At 44.2% G+C, this 26,370-nt stretch overlaps 1 protein-coding gene across 2 annotated transcripts; it reads left to right on the top strand.

The window, feature by feature from the left end:
* Positions 1-169: 169 nt before the first annotated feature.
* Positions 170-26,370, top strand: ALKBH1 (alkB homolog 1, histone H2A dioxygenase). 2 transcript variants are annotated; one of them, XR_005701492.2, is made up of 7 exons: positions 170-481; positions 3,205-3,313; positions 7,515-7,677; positions 11,141-11,231; positions 12,331-12,524; positions 13,045-15,309; positions 26,322-26,370. XR_005701492.2 is itself a non-coding variant. In XM_040068459.2 (6 exons), the coding sequence occupies exons 1-6, from the start codon at positions 170-172 to the stop codon at positions 13,463-13,465; spliced, it is 1,290 nt and encodes a 429-aa protein (XP_039924393.1). In that variant the 3' UTR covers positions 13,466-16,248. The 2 variants fall into 2 exon arrangements, 1 of the variants encoding a protein (XP_039924393.1); XM_040068459.2 differs by lacking the exon at positions 26,322-26,370 and having other exon boundaries at positions 13,045-16,248.

Raw genomic sequence — 26,370 nt, forward strand, 5'->3', positions numbered from 1 at the left:
ACCCGAATTGGGAGAAGTACTCCTTCAGCTCCTCTGTGGGAAAACGCACCTGGTTACCCGGGCCCGGCGCCTCCGCGCAGCCGCGCCGCCCTGGCCCGACCCCCGCCCGGCCTGTGCCGGCACACGCGGCGGGGCCGCCCGACCCCGCCAGCCCCAGCAGCGGTGAGGGATGGGAGAGGGGGCGCAGACTCACTGCTCGACACCGTCCAGGGAATCTCAGCCACGAAGATGTCGAAGAGCCGCCGGGAGCGGCGCCCGGCCGCCCGCACCACACTGGTCGCCGCCATGTCGGGACTGCGGTGAGAAGGAGGGACGGACGGGAGAGGAGGGGCGGCCCCGCCCCGGCCGGTCCGAAATGGCGGCGGCGGCCCTGACCCGTGAGGGTGGGGAGGATGCGTTCCGCCGGCTTTTTCGCTTCTATCGACAGCGCGACGCGTCCGACCTGCGGGGCGTAGTGGACTTCTCCGCGCCGGGGGGCCAGGTAATGCTGGGCTGCCTCTGCCCGTGCCCCGCGGCGAGCGGCTCGGAGCGCATCCCGCTCTCTGCGCGGTGTCTTCGTGCGGGGCTGTGGCGGTGTCGCCGCAGCCCGTTCTCTCCGCCTGCTGTTTCCTCTCATGTCCCACGCCGAACCCTAGTGCCGCCCCGTTTCTGGCTAGAGGACGTAGCACTCGAGCGCTGAGCCTCTTGGCAGTCCCTGTGGTGTTTTAAAAGCGAGGGTGTTACCCGAGAGGGGCAGCTGGGAAGGGCCGGGCCCCTCTGCCTACGGGCCCCAGAGCCGGGCTCTCGCTGGCTGTCCCGGAGCCATGGGAGGCTGCCCCAGGGCACAGGGTGTCATGCAGCCGCCCCTGGCCAGCGCGATGCCCACTCACAGATTTACTACTTTTGCTTATATTTACTTTCATAATGCTTAATTAGCTCCCTACACTGCAGTAGGGGATCTTCAAAACCTCTTACAGAATCACGTGATACTTAAGCAGTGGAACGTATGGACGTAGAAAACCCTAAGTTTCACTCAGAACTGTGTTTCCTGGGCCTGCTGGCTCTTGTCTCAGCCCTGAAATACCTGGGTGGGCTGCAATCAGCTTCCCCTTGCTGTGCTGCCTTCCCCCTAGTAAAGTTTCTTCTTCTTTCTCTCTCCTGTGTAATAAATGCTTGGCTAGTCATCAAGATGAATTCAGCTGTTACTGTGGGTAGGGATTACAGTCATCAGCACAGCTGAAAGTAGTAACCATCATAGTAGCTTACCATGTCTTCAGTGATGAAGATCAGTAATCATTTTCTGTGATCCTTAAAACTTGTTTCCTGTTTTGTCACCTCACAAAAAGATGACACATATCTGCTAAAGTGTCATTAACCGGCGATTTTCTACTTGTGAGCTTATGTGAAAAAAAGGAGTTAGGAACGTAATTAAAATGAAACTTTCCTGAATTTTTCATAGTTTCAGTGCTTAATTAGTGGGTTTTTTTTCGTGTCCTATAAAACTATTTATTTTTCTCTTTTCAGACTATAATTTTGCTGTTGCTAATGGAACGTTAAACCTGATCCATATGAAATGTTAGCGGCATTAGAATTAATCAAGGAAGTTTTTAACATTTCAGCCTTGAGCTTGCAGGAATCCTGTATTTGGTAAAGGATTACAGCATTATGGCTCTTCTGGGAAATTCAAAGTATGTGAAAACACCACAAGGATCTGTCCTCTCTCAATATGATTCTTTTTGTGCCTGTTACCTTCTAAGAACAGGTGATAGCTTACTAGTGAAAACATCTTTTATTCCTCTTTCCCCCAGGTTAAAAACATCTGCTTTTCTCTTTAAGAGCTACAGGCCAGACAAATTTTTTCCAGATAATATTGCTTCTTTTTTCTCAGAAAACTGCTTCCAGCACTTGAGCTCTTCAGTGAAGTGTGACATACCCCATCTGCCCTGTTACCAGGCTTATTTAACTGATTCAGCACAGAAACATCTCCTGTTCTCCAGAAGCCTGGGCAGTAGCTGGTGTGGAAGCACTTTGGGCAGGCAGTGAGGTGGCAGAGTTTTGGTCAGAGGATGAGCTTTCCTGGGGACACTCTGTGGACAGGACTGTGAAGTAAGCTCAAGGCTGGCACTGACAAAGAGATGAAAAATGGGTAAAGCTGACTATTATTGCCAGAAGGTGCTGTCCAGCAGTAGTTCAGAATTTCTGAGAAATTCTAATTTATTCCTGTTGCTCAGAAAATGTTAACCAGAGTTGTCAGCTGCAGGGACTGATTTACGCATTCACCACTACAGAGGCTGTGTGCAAAGGCCTTAATTTGATATACATTTTAAGTTGTCCTACACAAAGTCTGGCAGTCTCTGCCTGTTTATTCCTACTGTGCCTGTCCATCTCTTTCCTTATATGAGCCTGTACTTTTCCACTGCTGCATGGAGAGCTGGACTGGGGAACTAAGCCAGAACAAAACCAGCTTGCCTCTACCTTGCCCTCCTGAAGACAATTCCCTGTCCTAAGGGAAGAAGGGAATGGGAATACAATAGAATGAGTTTGGTGGGGTTTTTTTCAGCAAATATTAGCTTAAATACATGTATTATTTCAGCTTAAGGGAGTATATCAAATAAATACATCTTGCCAAGCTTTGAGCTGTTGATCCTGCTGTTGGGAACAGAATTGGCAGGGCAGCATTCAGAATTGACAGAGTTTCTGCAGTCCTTCATATCTGACAGCTTTGGCTTCTTCATTGCCATACTGCTTATCCTTCTGTAAATTAGAGATGAGAATAGTCATCTACCCTATAGGATTATGAGCAACTTGGATTTGGAATGTTCTTTGGAAGTATAAAGTGTTATGAGTACATTGCTCTCTAGTGGAGGTTGATAATTACCAGAATGTTTTTATACTGATGAGGCAGTACTGTGGAGGCTTTGGAAATGGACAAATCATGATGAATTTTTTCTCATTGGTATATATTGTTTGGGTTTTTTAACGAGTGGGGGACATCTCATCCTTAGGTAAAACCTGTAAGTACCTTTTGATTCTTATGTTGAATGTGTACTGGCTCTGTTCGCCATGTCCTGGTCACAGCTGTTTAGATAGTAGTTCTGTGGTACATTTGGCGTTTTCATGAGAGTCACCTTCAAGCGTGGTAGCACTCTTCCTTTTAGATGCTATTTTTGCATGAGTTTTGTGTTTCTCACTCTTTTTTTAACCAGATCTGTTTTCTTTTGCCAGGTTTTCAGATCACCGCTCAGTATTTCTTCAGTCAGTGATCAAGATGCCTACAGAGCAGGATTACAGCCAGTTAGCCAATGGAAAGCCTATGGCCTCAGTGGGTATCCAGGTAGGTACCTTTTATTTCAAGAAAAATTAAACACAACAACTGATTTGAATTCATGCAGTTTCAATATTATCTTTCTTGTCCTTCCTGAAAAAGCTATTTTGGTTTGCCTAAGTATAATTTATTGTTGTCATAAGTGCAGGAGGATGAACAAATCTGCTAAAGGGGGGGAAACAACAATATTTACGAAGGTGAGAAGAGCCAGTTGTTTCACAGTGCGACCAACCAGACCATAGTTCATGAGAATGCATTCCTGTTGCCTTTGTCAGAGACTTTATTTCTGTAGAATCTGTTTTTCCTCAGTATATATCATGGACATTGGGTACATAGCTGAAATACAGTAGTTTCACAGTTGAAGCATGGCATCTACTTGTCAGTGTTGGACACAGAGTACAATAAGTGAATAAGAACATTTTGGCCTATTCAATATGCAGAGTAATTTCATTAGGCAGGTTATTTCAGAAATGGAAATGTGGTTTAGGTTTGCTGTTTACCTGGTACAGTCACAGAGAGGTATTAGTTTGGGAGGCACCTCCAGGGGTCTAGGCCAACACCTAAAGTAGGATGAAGTTGCAGGATCAACTTCAGGATCCTGAGTGCTTTTTTGTGGGTAAATTCTGGAAATCTCCAAGGACAGGGATTACACACCTTCTCTGGACACCTGTACCAATGTTTGGCCATATTTTTTTCCTAAACCTTATGTCTAATAAAATTTTGTCTTGCTTTTATTTGTAACTGTTGTCTCTCATAATCTTGTTGTGCGCACTTGAGAAGAATCTGGCTCCCCTCCTCTCTCATGCTTGTAGGTGGTGCTCACCAGGTTGTGTCATTAGCCCTCGCTGCTGCTCACAGTTTGTCCTCAAGGCAGTCTGGCCTTGGTTTGGAGCTGCTCTTGACACTTGGGCCATACAGTTGCATGGGGTTATTCTGCCCCAGATGCAGAATTACCACTGTTGAACTTCTGAGGTTCTCTTTAGCCCGTTCTTCATTTGTCAAAGTCCTTTTCAGGGGCAGCAGTAGCCTCCAGCATATCCACTGCTGCCCCAATTTAGTGTAATCTGTTAGTGAAATGAGGATGGTCATCCCATCATCCATGTTGTTGATGTAGTTGTAGTTATCAGTCTTTGCCCAGGATCAATGTAGCTTGTAACAGCTGCTGGTTAGACTTTGAATCATCAAATCATGATTCTTTAAGCCTGGTAATCCAGCCACCTTTTGCTTACCCTTTCAATTTGCCCAAAAAATTTATGGCTCACAGTTTGGCTCCAATGGTGCTATAGAAGACCAAGTGGAAAACTTTTCTTAAGCCAAGGTAAACATCATCCCCTGTTTTCCCCTTGTCTGGACATTTCACTGTAGCAGGCAGTAAGGCCGGTTAGACAAAATTTGCCTTCCATGCTGTCTGTTCCCAACCACCATGTGTCTGGAAGTGGCTGTCATGAAAGTTTGCTTCATCATTTTATCAGGGGTTTTGGTAAGCCTAATGAGTTTGTAGTTCCCCGGATCCTCCGTATCTCAGGAATTCTCGTTTGATTAATTATGTTTTTGCTCATGTTTCTTTTGATTCATTGGGACCTCAGTCAGTTTCCGAGGCTGAGTTTTGGTTGATTTGAAGCTAGACTAGTGTTTCTGAAACTGAGGTGCTACCCATCTGCGATGTTGAATACACAGGGAATTGAATAACTTCAGGAGAAAGGCTTCTGCCTCTTCTTGCCTCTATAAATGTTTTGTTCCACTTATCTGTCATATTATAGCTGCCCTCGCTTGGTCTGCTTGTCATTTACTGTCTGTCTAAACATCTTCCGTAGTAATTACATAGGGGGTGTGGGGAATCACAGGTGTTCCACTTGAATGCATTTCTCTACTGCTTTGGCAAAGGAAACCTTTTACTAAAATGAAATGCAAATACATTGACAAATTGTCTGTCCTATTTAGAATCAAGTCATGTATGGACTTGAAGAGAATAATAATTTGTCATTTTTCAGCTACCTGTATCTGGACATCCTAAAACAGTAGGAGATGTGTAACCAGCTGTCCCAATAGCCTTCTAAGTGAAGTAAAAATTTCTTTAGTTTTCCTTTGAGCTAATGGAAAGGAAGTAATTTGGTTTTGTCCCTACAGTAAGCAGTGAAATAGAAGACTAAGGAGACTGTGTGAATTTCTGTTATGGTCTGAGTTCTCTGAGAAGCATGTGATGATGTCTTTGGGTCTTTGTAACTGACACTTTTTTTTAATGAAATGTTTTTCTTGTTAGGCATATGCATGTCTTATCCTTCCTTTGACTGAGGTTGGATATCCCTTTTCATTAGCTGCAAATTAATTTGTAGTACATAGCAAGATAGTGCTGCACTAAGAGAATTGCATCTGATTCCTCAGGGCAGTTTCCTTTAGTATACAGATTCACAAATAATAATTCTTTCCCCCCGCATCTTTCAAGGCTAAGAGGTTCAATTATGTTGTCTTCAAAGTTTGTCTGTAATGTTCTTCAGTCAGTTCAGAAAGATTGCTACAGAACTGTATTTCTTGTTTCTAATTCTTCTCCCTCCTATGTGTGCAAGTCACTGATTTCTAGCACTATTAGTCTTTGTTCTATGTTTGCATAGAATTTTGTAGTAAAACTCTGCAACTGTTACAAATTCAGTTTCTGCCTTTCTTGACACAATAAGCATAGTAGTAACCCACGTTTTAGTTGTTACTGCTTTTGTAAATCTAGATCAGTTTAGTTTCTTAAGAGAAACCTAGGTCAAGGTTTGGAGAGACATGAGCACATTCTAAGTTTGTTATATAAATGCAAAAAATCTGGATTCTTGTTCTCATCTCTGCTTGTAACTAACTAACTCTCCAGGCTTCAATGCCTTCATTAATACCTGGGGATGATACATATATTGTAGAGTGTAATTTCATGAATGTAATAAAGTGCTTCAAGAACCCCACATCAAAAGCTGTAGACAGGAGGGGCAGTATTATTCTGTTCTGTGCCAATGCCAACAGAAAGGAAATGTAATGCATCTGGCAAAGAAACTTCTTGTAGCCAAACCTATCAGAAGGTTGCCATAGTCTGAAAGTGCAGGGAATTGAGTGAAGTGAATGACCATATGTTATTAATACACTGAAAGCTTTTCTTCTAACCAGTTATTTTAATCTTGAGTCTGTGAGGTATGCTGGCAGGAAGCTCTTTTTGTGTTTTTATTACCACTTTCATAAGGCCACAAGACAAGTTTGTATCCTACTGAGACTCCTAGCTTGCTGCTTCTTTTTTAATCTATTTTTGTCTTTGTTAACTTGTTATGACTGAGAAGTTCAAAAAGACACAGTAGGGCAAAACCTTAAAACCTCCTTTTCCTTTGTTCCTCTTACACCCTTTTCTCTCTTTACATGTGGATTTTGTGTTGGTGGGTCTTACTGAATTGACAGTCTTTGAAAGAGTGCCTTGATTCTCAGAGTAGGTACAGTACAGACTAATAGAATTTCTAGATGGGCTTGAACCCTGCCTGAGGTGCCTGGCTAAATGAATGTGCAGAATAGCTGCAAGTTTATTTTGTTTTGTTAATTATCAATGCCTGAAAAGTATTCGCAGTCAACAACAAGTGGTTTGAGATATAATTTGACTTTCACGCCCCTTTCACACTTCAAATATGGATACAACCAGACTTACCTGGAAATAGGCATGAAGCAAAGGGGAGGACACTTTACATTACTAGACACTTGCTCAGCCCAGGGGCTTCTTTCTGAGGTACCAATAGGAAGATAGTGTAAGTTCAGAGACAGGGATAAGGTTAGTTTGAAGCACAGAAAAACTAGGCCAGAATTACTTTAACTTTGCTGGGCTTAAGAGAAAAGTTATGCTGAATAATTTAAAAAATAAAATTTACTCCAAAGCAATTGGATTTCCATGTTCTTACTCCTTTATCTCCTGTAATCAGTATGCCTTATATAGATATGTCCTTTATTGTAATTTTTGTTTGGACCAGTGTTGGCTGCCCTATCTGCCTTCAACCTTGTGCCACCATTTTTTTTTCTGAAAAAACCAATAAGTTTTACCTATAGTAGATTTCATCAGCTTATATGCGCAGTCAATGGCTGTATGTCTAAGAGGTTTTTTCATTACCTCTGACTCCTTTCTTTGCTCTAGATTAAGGAAAAAAATCCAGTAAAACGCCTAATCCTACTTCGTCTCCATCCTCTCCTTTTCCTTTATCCTCAGGGTTTATCTTCATACCAAACCCTTTCCTTCCTGGCTGCCAGCGTCACTGGGTCAAGCAGTGTCTCAAGCTATACCCTGAGAAACCCAATGTCTGCAACCTGGACCTGCACATGGCTCCTGAGAAGACCGCTGACCTGTGGGGACAGAGCAAGGAGCAGCTGAAGTAAGTCCACTATCACCTGTTGTGGTCAAAACTGATGGAGCCAGACCTTTGAGAAGGTCTAAGAAAATTGAGCAGGGAAGGGAAGCTGAAGAAGATTGTGTACGTGCTGGCAGAACACAGATGGTGTCAGACATGCCAAGTTAAAGATGGATATTTCATGGCTTCATGTGCATCCTTGTTAATTCTCTGCTTTCATTTTCAATGGGATTTTCTAGTAGCATATTGTTCTAAAGGCACTGGTGAAATGTTAAGTAGTGACCCTGGCTGATGTGGTGCTTGAAGCTTGCTAAGCTCAGCTACCAGCGGAACCGTGAAGTCCCTCTAGGCCTCAGTTTTCCTGAGGCAAAACAGATCCTTTCCAAAATTCCCCACTAATATTAGCACTTCTTCCTAGTCAGCCCTTAGACCCAGTACACTGTAACTGAAATGCTGTTAGCTGTACTTTCTTGAACTTCTCAATTCTTCCAGTTTCTGTGTTCTTATTTTCTAAAGTATTTATTTTGGTTTTGTTTGTGGTTCTTCTTAATTCAGCATGACATTGTATTAAATGTACCATTTTAATGGCAATCCTGTTTAATATGAAAGATTCCTTCAGGTTCAGAATTCTGTGGCTTATGTAAATGCCTTTCCTCTACCTGATTTGGAATTTAATGGAGACTTTGTCCCAGTTTTGAAATCAAGTAGAAATTTTTAGAAAAGGAAAAATCTTTTAAAGCTTGGACTTTAATAACGGCACCTGTAAAAATACATATGAGACAGAGTGTTTACAATACACAATCTTTTAGCTATTTGGATATTTATTGTTACCTTACTGATTCCAGGGCTTATTTTTCATGATGACTGTTTTGTGTGATGGTGCAACCAGAGCTTCCAGTAATTCTCAGGGAACCTCAGTCTCTTAGTGAGGTTTGCATGCTGAGATTTTTCTTCAAAAAGAGTCTTGACATCTACAAGGTATAGAAGGCAAAAGCGAGATTGGGACTTCTAACTGTTTGCACCTAGGAGAGAAGTTACACTCTCACTTGTGTTTTCCAGGCTCAGTCAGAATTAGTTAGAGAAATGTAGACACCATTTTTGTGTTCCATCAAGAATGAAAATATTGTTCTGTGAAAGGATTGTGCATTGTGCCCAATGGCTGAAAATAGTGGGGTCCTGCTCCAGTTTGACAGGCCTCTCCCAGCAGGACCTCCTGCATGCAGAGAATAATCAGAACAGAGGTTAATTTGCAGCTGAATCCAGTTCAGTTGAAAACAGTGTTTGGAAGAGTGATGGCTGGCAGCAACGCTGGCAGTTTTATGAAGTACTTACGTGAGTGAGCAAACTGCTGTATTTATGCTTACACCAATGGGTAGCAGATGAAACTAGCCAATCTCTCTAGTATCTGGAGTGAAAGCCTTTCAGGGAGGTGAGAAACAGTGCTTAACTAAATGAGGTCTACTTCCAAGATGGGTCACAATTTTAATGCTGTTTAAAGCCATCAGGATAATGCATGCATGCGTGCTTGGGTCATGGCTGATCTGCTCTTTTCAGGATGCAGGAATCACAAGGTAGGGTGAATCTGTACAGTTCCTAGACATATATGCTATGCTTTCCTCACAAAGTGGAGCCTGAGTATTTTGTCTGGTGCTGGGGACAATTAAAAGCATAAAAGGGAATAGAGCATTCCCACAAGGGAGATATAAATATACAGATATATCTATATGTCTATCCTTGTGTATAAGGAGAAGGCTGGAGGGGTTTTATAGACGCAATCATTACCAGCAAATAAAGAAACAAGGGATCTTCAGACTGAAGCTCCCATGCTGTTCAGTCCTTTTCTAACATAGTTATACCAAACCTTTCCTATGCTTTCTTGTGGGACCTCATTGTTTCCAGATACACGACACTTACACGTACCCCTTCTTAGCCATCACATATGAAATCACATGCAATATACCAAGTTCTGGGAATAAGGATTTCATACATGCATTTTGGCTCTTGCTGTTGTCTAGCACTGTAGCAAAAGAAGGGCACTTTTGAAAGGTGCATGCTAAAATGCTTTCATTATGAACATTGTTTGTCAGTTGAAAGATGCACAAGAACAAACTGTGGGCTCTCCCTTTTCTAAATGCTGTGTTACCTGCTTGTGGGCTACACAAATTGTTCCAAGCAGCATGTATTTGACAGTTATTGTGTTGGTGTTTATGGTAATTGCAGTTGCTGTTACCCTATGACAGATGGAAATTGGAAAGACTATTTTCAGTAATCAGTGAGGTAAGAAAAATTACTAAAGGTAAAGAAACTGGCCTTTTTATTCCTGTTCCTGATTTATCTTAGGAGCTATCAGTGTGGCATAGTTGAAGGGCAGGAACAAGCTGCATATCCAGGTAGAAATGCACATTAAATGCAGATGTTTGGCTGAGACTTGACCACGGCAGCACAAATATCAATCTTTTTTTGTGAAAGAGAGCCGGTCATGCTGAACTAATGAGGTTATAAATGAGAGCCAGCTGTCTGGTACTACTGTTTATCTTCCGAGTATATTTCCCTTTCCTATCTTTTTCTTTTTTTACCATAAAATGTGACTTGGCTTGAGTACAGTACGCTGAAATTGCTGGAAGGAGTAGACTAGAAGATAGATGTGTACCTTCCTTTTGGTATTTGTCATTAACATATTTCTACCTGATTTAGTTACTTATACTCTGTAACTTTTCAAGGGCTTTTCCATAGTCCGTACTAGAAGCCTCTCCTTGATGCCTCTTCTTGCTTTCATCACCTTCAAGTAAGAATGGTAAATTGGTGTTTGGCTTCAGACCGCTCAGTTGCTTTACTTCATGGTTGTCACATGAGAGGAGCAATTCTTTGTCCTGCATAGCAGTCTGGATAAGGGGACACCTGCAGTCTAGACTTCTTGACGTGTGGTCATAGCTAGAGAAGACTTGCTTTTTACTGTGAGTCAGTCTGTCCTAAGGACATTTTATCAAAATACCAAGTAGTAGAACTAACCAACCTTAGCAATATTAGGCAGCATGCTATGCTTCACTGTCAGGCAACTCATTTTCCTTTCTTGTAATTTTCCATTAAGTGCCTAGAATATTTTTCCCTTACATTTGCAGCTTTCAGATCTTCAGATTCTTGTCTTTCACTTTTGGGTGCTCAAATAGGACATGTTTAATTCTGATTTCTTAATCTATGCTGCTCATTGTGTTTCCATCTGATAATCTCTTAGATACCATGTTGAAAATACAAGCTTTCAAACTGACAACAGTTGGTTGTAGGCCTCATGGTTTGCACACTTTCCATGAGCTAAATTTTCAAGGTCTTTGGAGGAAGAAAGTATTGGCACTGAAAATAAAAGTTTAGCATTGACTGGTTTTAATAGGCTGTGAAATAGAGGAGTGACTCTCATGACTGTATGCTGCCCTACCAGAAGACCCTATAGAAATTAACACACATCCTATTTCTTTATATTTTATCTTTCTAGAAGGAAAGGTTCCAGTAAATGGGAGCCCAAGAGCCTATTGGAGAAGCTGCGCTGGGTGACCCTTGGTTACCATTATAACTGGGATACTAAGGTATTGAGATTAAATTCTTCTCCATTTTTCTTAGCCATAAGCACTCAAAAGGGCAAACAGAGAAGGACATAATGGAATAAAATGTTTATGATCTTACAAGACAGTCTCGAGGAAAGGCACTAACAGACTGTGCTTTTAAGAACATTTTAATCTGTATTGGTTTACTGTGAAGGGTTCAACAGCAAAAGTTCACTGCTGCATTCTTTTCTTTGAAAGTTAACGTGATGGCATTCACTCAGCTCTAAACCTGTGACTATTTCAGGGTAAGTGGTTTTTACCTATCAACAGGGATGATTACAAAAGCATTGCTAACTACTTAAGCTGAGTGTGACTTCTGGGAAACTACTCTTTGGTGGGGTGGGCAGGAGCAAGAAGAGACTGCTGCTCATGTGATTTTGAACTTAAATGAGTCTGAACCACTAGAGTGCATTCTTACCAACTACAGCTGTTTTGAGGATCCTAATCAAAATAAACTTTTTTTCCATGAGACTGAGATAGATGGAGTCTGATAAACACTGGCAGAGTGAATATGCATCTTATCTGTGTATTGCAGATAACCAAATCTGCTTGCAGCCTTTTATTCACCAGATCAACCTGTTATTGGATGGCCTTAATAAAAGTTTGGTTATTATCTTCCAGTAATCTCAGAATGCCTTATGGGAGAGACAAAAAGTAGGTTTGCAATTGATTCCTGCTTGTTATTGATGGAAGGAATAAAGATGCTTGTTTTGGAACTTGTTGGTGAGCTATGGAACTGTGTTTCCACTGGCAGCTTCAGGTTGTGACTGAGAAGATCCTCAGGATGTTTGTACTAATTTTACTGATTTCCAGTATAGTATCTAGATATAATGATGAACTTCACAATTAATTGAATCTCTGGCAGTCTCAGCCTAGGCCACAAACTTAATGATAAGAGGTAAATTTGCTGTGGTTCTGCCTGTGTTGTAGTAATTTTCTAGGTAAATGTGATGTCCTTCTCCGTGACTTATCAGCCAAGCTTTTGAGTTCTTTTTCGATGTTTGTTTCCAAGTGTATATGCTGCTCTGATGTGTCAGGCGTGGCTTTCTTTTTTTTTTTCTCCCCCCTTTCCCCCTTCCAGAAGTACTCAGCAAATCACCACACTCCTTTCCCCTCAGACCTTGCATTCCTATCAGAACAAGTGGCTGCAGCCTGTGGGTTTCGGGGTTTCCAAGCCCAAGCAGGGATCTTGAACTACTATCATTTTGACTCTTCTCTGGGAATTCATGTGGATGAGTCTGAACTAGACCATTCTCGGCCCCTGTTATCATTCAGGTGAGTCAGGGAAAGCACACTTGAGTGCTATGGAAAGACCGGTGGCTTTTTTCTAGGGTTGCATATGATTATGGGAAGGCAGTGTGATGTAGTTTACTAATTGGGTATATAATCTTCACTCTCAGAAGATTTGAATAGTAAAAGGCTGTAGGTCAGGGACATGGGTTTTTCTTTAAGGACTGCTCGAATAGCCTGGATGTAGTGCCTGGAGTGAAGAGTTCTTTTGCAGAGAGCACAGTTCTGTTCTAAAGCAGCAGTGTCAGTTGGGTACTAGAGAAGTATCTCAACAGAGCTTCAAACCTGACAGAGCAACTGCTCTCACTGTGCCTATCTTGAACCAGTTCTCTTCGTCTGTTTGCCATGTTCCCACCTAAAAGATGTTGTTAAAGGTCCCTCTGATTTTTGCGATTGCTTGGGGTGTTTTTTATAAAGAAATATAACTGCTGATATTTTCTTACTGTACAGAAAATTATTCTCTACCTGAATTTGTTTTCTCTCTCCATCCTCATACCATCTCTAGTTTTGGGCAATCCTCGATATTTTTGCTTGGAGGCATGAAGCGGGAGGAGGCCCCGACTGCAATGTTCATGCACAGCGGAGATATCATGGTGATGTCTGGCTTCAGCCGCCTGCTGTACCACGCTGTCCCCCGGGTCCTCCCCAACCCTGAGGGGACAGCTCTGCCTTCGTGCCTCCAGCAGCCCCTCTCTTCAGACCTTCCTGTTGGCTCAGTCATTGAGCACAGCTCCGATGAGGATTGGCAGGTGTGTGCCAAATACCTGCAGTCCTCCCGCATCAACATGACTATTCGACAAGTGCTGGCTGAAGGCCAGAAATTTCCAGAGGAATCTGGGACAAATGGAAAGGGCCAAGCAGCCTCTGAAGACAGTTATCATGAGAACAGCAAAGCCAAAAGACATAAACCAAACACAGGCAGCTGAGACCAGGAGATCATACTGCCATGGACCAGGCAGGCAATCTCCATATGGAATTAGGAACTGGTGTAATACTGCAAGTCACTTGTCTGTGTTGCTGTTAATAAACTTGTGCAGAATAAATGTAGTCCTTCTTGCTGTAATATAAATAGGTGGGAGGAGAAAAAATTTAGAAGGAAAAGAAGGATAAGTTCAGGACTGGAACTCAGGAGATTAACTCCATTGGCATTTTGTTATAAATGTTTACTGTACTCTGTTTTCTTTAAAATACCTGTATGTCAGAGAATTTTAAGCTTGGTTAAGCTTAAATGGTTTAAGCTTTGGTGAAGGTTGGTTTAAGCTTTAGGAGTGATGCTTATGAAGTGTTTTGATATCATTGGGCAGAGAGTGTTAGCAAAAGATACATAATTGCTATGTGATAGAGAATCCTGTTGGGCTTGTAAAGCTCAGCTGTAGCGGAGTAACAAGTATGAATGAGAATAGGCTGCTATGGGTGTAAAGAACTACCTGCAACATTTTCAAGATAATTACTTCTACAGCAAAAACGGGTTTAGTGGTCAGAAACTGGCAGCACCCTTAAGCAGCCTGCTGTAAGCTTGCTGTGGTTCTGTGCTCTCCTTTTGCCTGCTTGCATCCCCTCAGCTGCAGCAAAATCTGCTTTTATGAATGGTACTGAACATCTTAGCTCAGTTTTTAGAGAGAAACAGTTGGGACGATATCTGCTTAGAATATCTAGTAGCTCTCACTTGGATATCCTTCTAGCACTAAATATGTGACTGAGCCCAACACTGCCATTCTTTCAGAACTGCCCCTCCTAAGTGCCTGTGTGTTATGGTTCTCCAGTCCCAAGGTGGCATCTGTAAGGAACAGGATGACTTGCAAATAAAGCAAAGAACCTGTAAATTAAGTACCTAAAAAATTAATCAGTGACTGTCTCTGTCACCCAAAGATAAATGTACTGAAACAAAGAAAAGCACTAGCTTTTGTGCTAGTTTTTTTAAGATTCAGACCTTCCTGTCTACTTTTTAATGCAATTTTAATTGTTGGAATGGAATGCACTATCCCTGGGGTATTTTGTTGCACTTTTCCAATGAATAAATGTACTTGGTTTTTAAATTAAAGATCTCTATCGGTTTTGGGCTGGCTATTTTCTTCCTTTCTTTTTTTCCCTGTTGTTTCAGTGTATTGTTAATGCTGCTGTGTCTCTTGTGCAGTTCCCTCCAGGCTACTTTTGGATCTCCTGCCTCTGCAATCTGCTAGCTCCTGTGGAAGAGCCCTGCATATGTCTGCAGGGCTGCTTTGCTTTTAGGCAGTTTCAGAGCGGTATTGCCTGCAGTATCAAAGTCCAATTTAATACATATGTGGCAGCTTTTCCTCATGGGTAAGGTGTCTGGTCTGCTTATTTCATGGAGGTGAATGTGTGTTTGCACGCAACTAATTCCTTATACGATAGTGGAAAGAGTTACAGTAACTTAAGGTCTGAAATAATTAGATATGAGTTTTAATATCTTATTCTATGCTAGATGTTTGTCCTTTCTTTAGCCTGGGCCTGGTCTATTTACAGCTGAGCCCTAGGAGAGCGAATATGTTATGCAGAGAGGTTACAACATGACCAGAAAGGAAAGTTGACCGAGTCAAGCTCAAAACAGCAAAGCTCCCTTAGTGGCACCTGAAGATGGAGAAGGATCGAGAGGAATATCTGTTTTCCTAACTGAGAAGGCAGACTGTTCTTCACTCTGGAGAAGGAAGCAAGGATTGTCCAACTCACACATCTCTGATGATGGGACAAGACAGTCATAGAACTAGAAGGGGTGAACAGGAGCTGCCTTCTTCATGTCACAGGCTGAATTGTAAGTCCATGGTTTTCGTGTCTTTTGTTCCCTATAAATAAGCAATCGTTTATTCCAGGATTCAGTTGCTCCTGTGATTCAAAGACAAGAAACCATACTGTTTACCCTCTGCAGTTAAAAACTGTAGTAAATGCTGCAAACTACTGATAGCAGTCGGTCATGAGATGTATCCAGTCAGTTGAAGCCTTATGCTTAGATGTGACTGAGTTGAGAATTTGCTGAATTACTTGCAATCAAGCTTTTTATGTAATGCTATTGTAAGACAGCCTTGATCTAATTCTGTATCAGACTCCCAGAAAATGAAAAGTCCATGACCCAGAAATGGACATACGGGAAATCACCCAGAAAAACAAAGCATCCATCCATGTACCAAGAGAAATAACAATAAGAAGTGAGAATTTCCTGAACTGCCAGCCAACAGGACCATTGGTTCTGTGACCAGAGCAGAGTGGAGTACAAGTAAGCAAACCACAGGACTTCTGCAGGCTCTGCAGACTGTGCTTCCAGATTATAATTTCAAAGAGGCAGTAAATCCTGGGAAGGGAATAGGACTGCATCCAGTAATACACTCAGGAAACATTGACCTACTCCACACAGCTTTTTGAATCTGACATTTGCCCCACTTTTGCTTGGGTTTGTGATGGCATAAAAAGATTTTTTTCATAACACAAATTTTTGTATCTGTAGGTACCACAAATAATTGTTTGTGTTCATAGAGGTGCATGCTGAGATAATTTCTGTAGTTTGTAATTCCTCTGAGGGAAAAGAGGGAAAGAAGGGGACATCTGGACCAATTCTACAAGAAAATTTATGTAATGAGTTGATTACAGGAAGATAAGCATGTGTTTCTTTGAAAGCCACCTGGAACTGAAGTACATTATTTACCACATGTATGCTGTTCATTATGTGATCTATGGATAAAGCTAGCTGTCCAACAATTACTGATTTTTTTTTTTTTTTTTTTTTAATCAAGAATAAATAAATCTCCAGTTAAATGAAAAAGTGCAGTGGGATGAATACTGGAAGCAGAACAGGAAGCTCTCTGCACAAGCTAAAAGTTTTCAGTCCTCTTGAGAGAACTGTGCTAGAACAGTTCAGGGTTACAACTGGACTGCTGGCTACTGTCCAAGACAGATTTACTGCATGGCTTCTCAATGCTGCCAGGCAGTAACTTACGGGCTAGGTACTCCCTAAAGCTGTGCCTGCTGCTGGAATGATTCTCATCTTAGATAATTTTCCATTCTTTGGGAGCTCGTTGACATTTTTTCCTCACAGTTTCACAGCAGATTTCTGTAGAAATTTCTACAATTTCTACAGATTGTGGTAAGGTGCACCTAAGCTCCTCTATTTTGCTATGTGCTCTGCTGTGCTAGTAGGTAGAGAGAATCAAGTGGCTGGGGAAGGAAGCTGGGGTAGGGACTGCCAAGACAGTGGCAACATCACACTACCGCGGCTGGGGTGAAGCTGGCTAGTATTTGTAGTGCAGACAGCAGCTCAGATCTGTCTTGTTCTATTAATATAAGTTATTATCTGCATCACACCTGAAACAGCATAGATTTAACACAGAAAAGAGACTTGTCAGTGATAAGATTGTCTTCTACTTAATTAGGATGCAAAATTAATTGAGCAATAATTCAGTGTGCTCTAAGCATACTAATGGAATCGTAAAACTTGCCTAAGTCTGAACGTTGCCTCCAAAAGTTAACAGAAGTACATGGCCTGCAGACCTTAATGATCCAGAAAAATACCTTGATAGAGGCCTCAAAAGACCCATATATGAAAGGCTATTTTTTTGTTGTTAATAATCTTTATGCAAGTAGAGACTCAGAGAAAACCAGTTACAGTCATCCACAGTCTGCTGATGCCTCCATAAATTCTAACAACCAAAGCTGGTTGAAAACAGTCTATAGCATAATGCTATAGGTATGGTACAAGGAGGCACAAGGTGTGTCTGACATGAGTTTAGCACAGTACAAAATAAGTTTCATCATTTATACTCAGAAAATAATAATCACAAATACCTTAATAAAACCATTTTTCTATACAAGGATTTGAACAATGACTAAGAATATGTTCATATGTCCTCTGGTGAAGTTGAGGTGAGATAAAAGTTGCCACCCTGTAAGTGACAGCTTTGCTCATACAAAGCTGTTTTCTTGCATCTTCATCTGGACAGAAGGTAAAGGACTGCAGAAATGGTGGTTGAAGAGATCTCTGGAGGTGTCTAGTCCAACCTCCCACTAGGAATTAGTGCTGTTGTCTACATGAGACTTAGAAACCTTCCCTGATGGAGAGTCTACCATTTCTTTCAGTAACTTGTGCCCAGTGCTGTCATACTCACCTTATGAAGAAATTTCACTTGTCTGAGTTTCTCAGGATACAACCTCTGTCCATTCTCTCTGCCTTTTTCTTATCATCTATTACTATCAGGAGTTTGCTTCCACTTTCCTTGTAACTCTCCTACAAATAATTTAAGTGTACAGTTAGACCATCTCCCCTTAGTCTACTCTGAGCCACATGGAAGGACCCCAGGAAGCACAACATTTCCCTATAGATATGGTGCCCTGGACCCCCACCTTTCTTCACTTTAGCCCTGTTCAAAACCTTTTTCAATTCCAGGTGCTGCACCACTGTCCTGGTTTTGAAAAAGACAGGTGTCTGCTAAGGAGAGGCAGGCCTCTCTAGGAAATGAGGAATTTGAATCCTTCCCTCCGTGTTATTATAATTTGGAAGATTAAAAATAAAACTTTTCAGTCAGAGCTGTGGGGAAAAGGAATAACAGTCCTTTACTAGTAAATATAACAGGACAGACAAAAAACAACAGCAATTATAACAATAGTAGAACAGAACCAAGAACCCCGAGGGCACACGGTGGCAGTTCCGGCGCTGATGGCTGGAAGCCGGGCGCGGTGGACTGTCCTCGGCAGGCAGGGGGTGTCTTTGGCAGGCAGAGGTGGCAGTGCCGGAGAAGCAGCAGCGGCGGGACTCGGGCTCACCCAAAATCCAGCAGGACAACGAAGAAACTCCGAATTCCTGGATACTCCAACAGATGATAGAATTCCCAGGACCAGACTTCTTCGTTAACTGTGGACTCCAACAACTGTGGCCCGCTCGGTTCTCCCCCCCGGAAGAAGAAAAAAAGAAAAGCCGCGAGATCCCCCCACCCTCCGCTCTCTCCGGGAGCTTTTTTTTCCCTCCCCCAAAACTAAGTTATCAGTTCTTTTGTCCACGTTAAGCACTCAGCACTTAGTCTCCTAGCAACTTGGGAGGGGGGAAAAAATTCCACAGAGACTTAAACCCCAACATTATCCACCCCGAATTTTTTTCCCACACCAACATATTATATTGAATTTAAATCTTTAAATAATATACATATATATACATGTGAATATAAATACAGACACAGTCACAGTGTTCACTGAAAAACAAGGTCCCCTTGAGGTATGCAGCGGGTCTCTCCATCCCTTTGCATCACCCACCATGTGCAGCCAGGTCCCTGAGCAAAAACAACCCCAGGAGCGGGATTGTCTTTGCTGGAGGCAGAATTAATCTAAACAGTTTTTCTCAGCATTCCTCTCATGTGTACTACAGGAACTTTATCTCTATCTCTTGTTCCCAGGGGCTTAGATTGGGCAGGGCCTGCTCGGTTGGTGGAACTTCGAGTGTTCACTAACCAGGTGGCCTTTGCTAAGTTATTCTCCCAGTTCTTAAAAGTTCCTGCACCCAGTGCCTTCAAAGTGGTTTTAAGCAGGCCATTGCATCGTTCAACTTTCCCGGCTGCTGGCGCATGATAAGGAATATGGTACACCCACTCAATGCCATGTTCCCTAGCCCAGGTGTTTATAAGGCTGTTCTTGAAATGAGTCCCGTTGTCAGACTCAATCCTCTCAGGGGTACCATGTCTCCACAGGATTTGCTTTTCAAGGCTCAGGATGGTGTTCCGGGCAGTAGCATGGGGCACAGGGTAGGTCTCCAGCCATCCAGTGGTGGCTTCTACCATGGTCAGCACATAGCGCTTGCCTTGGCGGGTTTGGGGAAGGGTGATGTAGTCAACCTGCCAGGCTTCTCCGTACTTATACTTGGACCATCGCTCGCCATACCATAGGGGCTTCACCCGCTTGGCCTGCTTGATGGCAGCACACGTCTCACAGTCATGGATAACTTGAGAAATACTGTCCATAGTTAGATCCACCCCTCGGTCTTGTGCCCACTTATAGGTGGCATCTCTGCCCTGATGGCCTGAGGCATCATGGGCTCATCGAGCTAGGAACAACTCTCCCTTGTGTTGCCAATCTAAGTCTATCTTTGACACCTCTATCTTGGCAGCCTGATCTACCTGCTCGTTGTTTTGGTGCTCCTCATTAGCTCGACTTTTGGGGACATGGGCATCTACATGACGGACTTTGACAGGTAGCTTCTCTACCCGAGTGGCAATGTCCTTCCACTCATCTGCAGCTCAGATTGGTTTTCCCCTACGCTGCCAATTGGCCTTTTTCCACCTGTCCAGCCAGCCCCACAGAGCATTGGCTACCATCCACGAATCAGTGTAGAGGTAGAGCTTTGGCCACTTCTCTCTTTCAGCAATGTCCAGGGCCAGTTGAACAGCTTTGAGTTCAGCAAGTTGGCTTGACCCACCTTCTCCTTCAGTGGCTTGTGCAACCTGTCGTGTGGGGCTCTATACGGCTGCTTTCCACTTCCGGTTCATCCCTACGACGCGGCAGGAACCGTCAGTGAAAAGAGCATAGCGTGTTTCTTCTGCTGGCAGTTGGTTGTATGGTGGAGCTTCTTCAGCACGTGTCACTTGTTCCTGCTCCTCTTCATCCATGAGACCAAAGTTTTCACTTTCCGGCCAGTTTGTAATTATCTCCAAAATCCTAGGGCGATTTGGGTTTCCAATGCGGGCGCGCTGAGTGATGAGGGCAATCCATTTGCTCTACGTGGCGTCGGTGGCATGATGGGTGGAGGGAACTTTTTCTTTAAACATCCACCCCAGCACTGGTAGTTGGGGTGCCAGCAGGAGTTGTGCTTCTGTGCCAATCACCTCTGAGGCAGCTTGAACTCCTTCATAGGCGGCCAAGATTTCCTTCTCTGTGGGAGTGTAGTTGGCTTCTGACCCTCTGTAGCTTCGGCTCTAGAATCCCAGTGGTCGGCCCCGAGTCTCCCCAGGCACCTTCTGCCAAAGGCTCCAGGACAGGCCATTGTTCCCGGCTGCAGAGTAGAGCACATTCTTCACATCTGGTCCCGTCCTCACTGGGCCAAGGGCTACTGCATGAGCGATCTCCTGCTTGATCTGGGCAAAGGCTTGTTGCTGTTCAGGGCCCCAGTGGAAATCGTTCTTCTTGCGGGTGACCAGGTAGAGAGGGCTCACAATCTGGCTGTACTCAGGAATGTGCATTCTCCAGAAACCTATGGCGCCTAGGAAAGCTTGTGTCTCCTTCTTGCTGGTCGGTGGGGACATTGCAGTGATCTTATTGATGACCTCAGCGGGAATCTGCCGCCGTCTATCTTGCCACTTTACTCCCAGGAACTGGATCTCTCGGGCAGGTCCCTTGACCTTGCTCTGCTTGATGGCAAAACCAGCTTTCAGGAGAATGTGGATGATCTTTTCTCCTTTCTCAAACACTTCCATTGCCGTGTTCCCCCACACAATGATGTCATCGATATACTGTAGGTGCTCCGGAGCCTCACCCTTTTCCAGTGCAGCCTGGATCAGTCCATGGCAGATGGTGGGGCTGTGTTTCCACCTTTGGGGCAGTCGGTTCCAGGTGTACTGCACGCCCCTCCAGGTGAAAGCAAACTGAGGCCTGCATTCTGCAGCCAGAGGAATGGAGAAAAAGGCATTAGCAATGTCAATTGTGGCGTACTATTTTACTGCCTTGGACTCCAGCTCGTACTGGAGTTCCAGCATGTCCGGCACAGCAGCGCTCAATGGTGGAGTCACTTCGTTCAAGGCACGGTAGTCCACAGTCAATCTCCATTCTCCGTCAGGCTTGCGCACAGGCCAGATGGGGCTGTTGAAGGGTGAGTGGGTTTTGCTGACCACCCCTTGGCTCTCCAGCTCCCGAATCATCTTGTGGATGGGGATCACGGCATCTCGATTTGTCCGATACTGTCGGCGGTGCACCGTCGAGGTGGCAACTGGAACTCGTTGCTCTTCTACCTTTAGAAGTCCTACTGCAGATGGGTTCTCCGACAGTCCAGGCAAGCTATTCAATTTCTTAATGCCCTCTGCCTCCACAGCTGCTATTCCAAAAGCCCACCTGAATCCCTTAGAGTCTTTGTAATAACCATTCCGGAGGAAGTCTATGCCCAAAATACACGGGGCCCCTGAGCCAGTCACAATTGGATGTTTCTGCCACTCCTTCCCGGTCAGGCTCACCTCGGCTTCCAACAGAGTCAGTTCCTGTGATCCCCCCGTCACCCCAGCAATGGAAATAGGTTCTGTCCCCACATATTCCGATGGTATCAGGGTACACTGAGAACTAGTATCAACTAAAGCTTCATATTTCTGTGGCTCTGATGTGCCAGGCCATCGGATCCACACCGTCCAATAGACTCGGTTTTCCCGTGCCTCTCCCTGGCTAGAGGCAGGGCCCTTCTAGCACCGGTCATTATTCCCCTCCTGAGCATACATGGTAGAGGTTCCTTCACGGGGATCTGACATATCATTCTCACTTCTATAATACCTGGCAGCCTGGTCGTGCGATGTCGAGGCTACTTTTATCTTAGTGGAACCCCCTCGGTTAGTGTTTCTCTCCTTGAGTTCACGCACCCGTGCTGCCAGGGCAGAAGTGGGTTTTCCATCCCACCTTCCCATGTCTTCCCCATGGTCACGCAGAAAGTACCACAGGTCAGCTTGTGGGGTGTACCCTCTCTCTCTAGCTGGGGGCTGTTGAGCTCTGACTCTGGGGCCTGTAGCTCGCACCGGTGCTACATGGGAACTGTTCCTCCTCATCATCTCCTCCATTTTCTCTGTCACCTCCTCCATCTTCTCCCTTATCTCCTCTCTGAGTTCCTTAGCCACGGCAGAGACCTGAGCCTGCATTGGGCTATTGATGATACTCTCATAATTTCTAAGCTTGTTGGCTACAGAACCCACTGTCTCTCGGTTGGTATCAGGATGAATTGTTGCAATGTATGTGGCGTATTGAGATGGTCCTAGAGTTGCCAGATTCCACAGCATTTGCCCTGTGCACTTGACTTTGTCGGGGTCATTATCATGCTGTCCACCCCTCCCAAAGAGTACCTCCAATACCGCCACTTCTCTCAACTGTTGGATCCCTTCCTCAAGGGTCTTCCAGCGCATTCTATGATGGTGCTCTTGCATTCTGTTTCTGTGGACAAACCTCTCTCGTACACTCATTAAAAGCCGCTCTCAAAGGGAAAGGGGCCCTGGCTCCCTTACGAATACCTGATTCACACCTGAGTCCTGGGTCAAGGGTCCCAAATTCCTTGCTTCACTACTATCTAGCTGCACACCTGTACCTATAAGGTCCCAGACCCGAAGTAACCAGGCTGTATAAGCCTCACGTCCCCGCCGTGCAAGATCTTTTTGCAGATTACGGAGACTTTCATATGTCAGGGACTCAGTGATGATCTCAACCTCTGACTCCTCCCCGGGTTGTGAGGGCCCTCCTTTCTTATCCTTGTTGCCTGGGTGCTCTGATTTCACCTTATACTTCTTTGTTTCCACAGGGGCCACTGCTGCTGGCTGTGGCTGCCCCTGTGGTTCAGCTGGAACCTGGACGGTTGTAACGTCTGTGGGTTCTGCTGCTGCACCATCAGACTCTCCTTTGTCGGGGCAGGGGGAGGGTTTCCCAGCAGCTGGGGCTAATGAGGCTACGACAGGGGAAAGGTACTCCCTCAGCATCTCACCTATCTCCTTCACCCAATCTGGGTGGTTTATTCCTGAGGCAGGCTGTGGGACAGTGTCAGGTTGTGGGGCAGGGTCAGGCTGTGGGACGGGCTCAGGCTGTGGGGCAGGGTCAGGCTGTGGGACGGGCTCAGGCTGTGGGGCAGGGTCAGGCTGTGGGGCAGGGTCACGCTGTGGGGCAGGGTCAGGCTGTGGGGCAGGGTCAGGCTGTGGGACAGGCTCAGGCTGTGGGGCAGCATCCTTATTCTCTAGTGTAGGTATCAGGGTAGTTATCCAGGTCAGTCTCCCCTTATCTCTAAATGCTAAACAGAACAGGCATACCAGCAACACCAGCCACTGTATGATGTCATTAACATTCAGAGATTTGAACCCTTCAAAGACTGGTGGGGTAGGCCCAAAGAGCTGGGTGAAGGGTTGTGAAAAAATTTCCCCTGGTGTCATTTCTTCACAGTAGGGACCGTTGTTAAAGTAACTCCAGAAACACACAGTTAGTGTATGATAGCCCTGAATACATGTGCCTGCCTTCCAGAGGAAATTAAAAATCCACGATTTCCTCACTTCGTTAACCCATATAGCAAGATTGATGACAGCCACAGTAACCTTAGTTACAGGGCCCATGTTTAGAAAAGGGCCTGCAAATGGGAGAAATACGGCCACACCCACATGCCACCCAAACTAGGTTAAGCCAGACCACATGATATCCAGTGCACAGCAATGTAGGCACTTAAGAACTGTTATTCCTTTTTCTCTCAATGCCCCACGATCTGGGCGCCAAATTCTGTCCTGGTTTTGAAAAAGACAGGTGTCTGCTAAGGAGAGGCAGGCCTCTCTAGGAAATGAGGAATTTGAATCCTTCCCTCCGTGTTATTATAATTTGGAAGATTAAAAATAAAACTTTTCAGTCAGAGCTGTGGGGAAAAGGAATAACAGTCCTTTACTAGTTAATATAACAGGACAGACAAAAAACAACAGCAATTATAACAATAGTAGAACAGAACCAAGAACCCCGAGGGCACACGGTGGCAGCTCCGGCGCTGATGGCTGGAAGCCGGGCGCGGTGGACTGTCCTCCGCAGGCACGGGGTGTCTTTGGCAGGCAGAGGTGGCAGTGCCGGAGAAGCAGCAGCGGCGGGACCCGGGCTCACCCAAAATCCAGCAGGACAACGAAGAAACTCCGAATTCCTGGATACTCCAACAGATGATAGAATTCCCAGGACCAGACTCCTTCGTTAACTGTGGACTCCAACAACTGTGGCCCGCTCGGTTCTCCCCCCCGGAAGAAGAAAAAAAGAAAAGCCGCGAGATCCCCCCACCCTCCGCTCTCTCCGGGAGCTTTTTTTTCCCTCCCCCAAAACTAAGTTATCAGTTCTTTTGTCCACGTTAAGCACTCAGCACTTAGTCTCCTAGCAACTTGGGAGGGGGGAAAAAATTCCACAGAGACTTAAACCCCAACAACCACTCTCTCTGCTAGGGCTGGTTTCTGTTACAATCAGGAAGCCAACAGCAAATTGACTTCTGAATCCTAGTTCCTAAACCTGCTAGATGCACTAGATCCACTTTTTTAGTGTTTCCTAAATGAAATACTTTTTCCTCCCATCTACATCATAATGAAATAGAAGTAGTAGTTTTGTGAGGTGCAGAATGAATGAGCCATGGTCCCCTATGGATTTCTCTTCCTGAAAAACTGAGTTCTCACTGAAGCTTTTCATTTAGATGAGTATATGTAATTTTTTTGTATGTGATGTCCCCATAGTTTAATACATGCACAGTGCACCATTTTCCTGAATTAGGACAGTTATAGGGTCCCTCTCCTCTAACTGGCTACCTACTACCTGCAAGAACTTTGTTTGCTGTGAAATTTATCAAATCTAGTTTAAAAATAGACCAACAGGTCTCAACATTACTGCTCAGGAACGTGAGGACGCACAAAGTTTAACACATGCACAACCCATAAGAACTTATGCTTTCTTCCTTTAGGAAACCAGTCTCAAAAGGATACTTTCATGCTCTTAATGCAAGCTGATCTGGACTCCTGTAGTCCTGCTCTGAAGGATTCTGCTCTTGACATCCCAGAGAGGACAGAAACAATCTGGAATATCAAAATAATTTTAGTCCAGCAGGCACAATCCCCATCTGGTTCTTGCAATTATATCACCCCCCCTTAGAAGAAGCTGACTATGCCCAGAGACCGAACTTAATCAGCTAAATGCTTATCTCTCCAATGTGGTACATAAGTCTCGAGTACAGCAGAGAGTCGGACCTGATTTTTATTCAAAGCTAAAGCTTGTATTCAGATAGGCATCACGGAAAGTACCACTTCCACTGGATATGGGGTGAAGGAGAGAGAGGATAAAGTCTGGAAAAGCCTACAGTAGCTTTCCCTCCTTTCAGAATACAGGTGTTTATTCCTCTAGATGAGGAAGTGAAAGCTTTAACTTTGTGGAGACACGTCCCGTCTTGGTTTTTTCCCAGGTTGGTAGAGATTATTCTGTCTCTGACTTTTTCCTGAGGGGCTGTTGAATGTCCTCTTCTACAAAATCCCCCTGTGTACTTGACGCCCCCCTGAGTTTCTCTGTGTAGCCTGACCCTTTTTGTCCATGTAATTGTACATCTCAGCACTGGGGTTGTGCCCTCCTTCACCATCACTCAATGCTTATTTCCTTCATTCAAGAGCTCAGTGCTGCTGCCACCTGCCCACAATACAACTTTTCTAATCTGTTTCATGATCTCAAAGCTCTTCTAAAACATAGGTCAGAACCATCAGCCCCCAGAAGTTCAGCAGCAAGGCTAGTTTATAACAAAATGTGGGGAAATTGAAATACGGGCAATGTGAGGTGGCACTTACCACCACTTATGTGTAGAAGTGTTGCTTAAGGACATGATTTAGTGGTGGACTTGGCTGTCCACTACAGCCAAGGTTTAGATCTAGGTTATATTTTTATGTTTGGACTTGGTGATCTTAGAGCATTTTCCAACCTAAATGATTTTATGAATCTATGAGGCACAGTGAAACACTCTCCAAATATTCTTGTTGAACTATGTATAGAGAATAAAAAGTGAGTCAGCCTAGAAGACATACAGTCTTTCTCCTCTGATGCTGAGAAGTCAGTATTTTACATTAACTTTTCTCTTCCTTGTAGGTGAATTTAAAATACTCATTCTGTATTTACTGAGGAAGGCCAGAAGAAT

This window comes from Hirundo rustica, chromosome 6 (genome assembly GCF_015227805.2).
Source record: "Hirundo rustica isolate bHirRus1 chromosome 6, bHirRus1.pri.v3, whole genome shotgun sequence".
NCBI classification, from domain to species: Eukaryota; Metazoa; Chordata; class Aves; order Passeriformes; family Hirundinidae; genus Hirundo; species Hirundo rustica.

Excerpts from the sequence above, each read along its gene's own strand:
- ALKBH1 (XM_040068459.2), top strand. The coding sequence starts at position 170 with ATGGGAGAGGGGGCGCAGACTCACTGCTCGACACCGTCCAGGGAATCT. Across the intron at positions 3,314-7,514 it reads TGGCCTCAGTGGGTATCCAG|GGTTTATCTTCATACCAAAC; the intron begins GTAGGTACCTTT and ends CTTTATCCTCAG. Across the intron at positions 11,232-12,330 it reads ATTATAACTGGGATACTAAG|AAGTACTCAGCAAATCACCA; the intron begins GTATTGAGATTA and ends TCCCCCTTCCAG.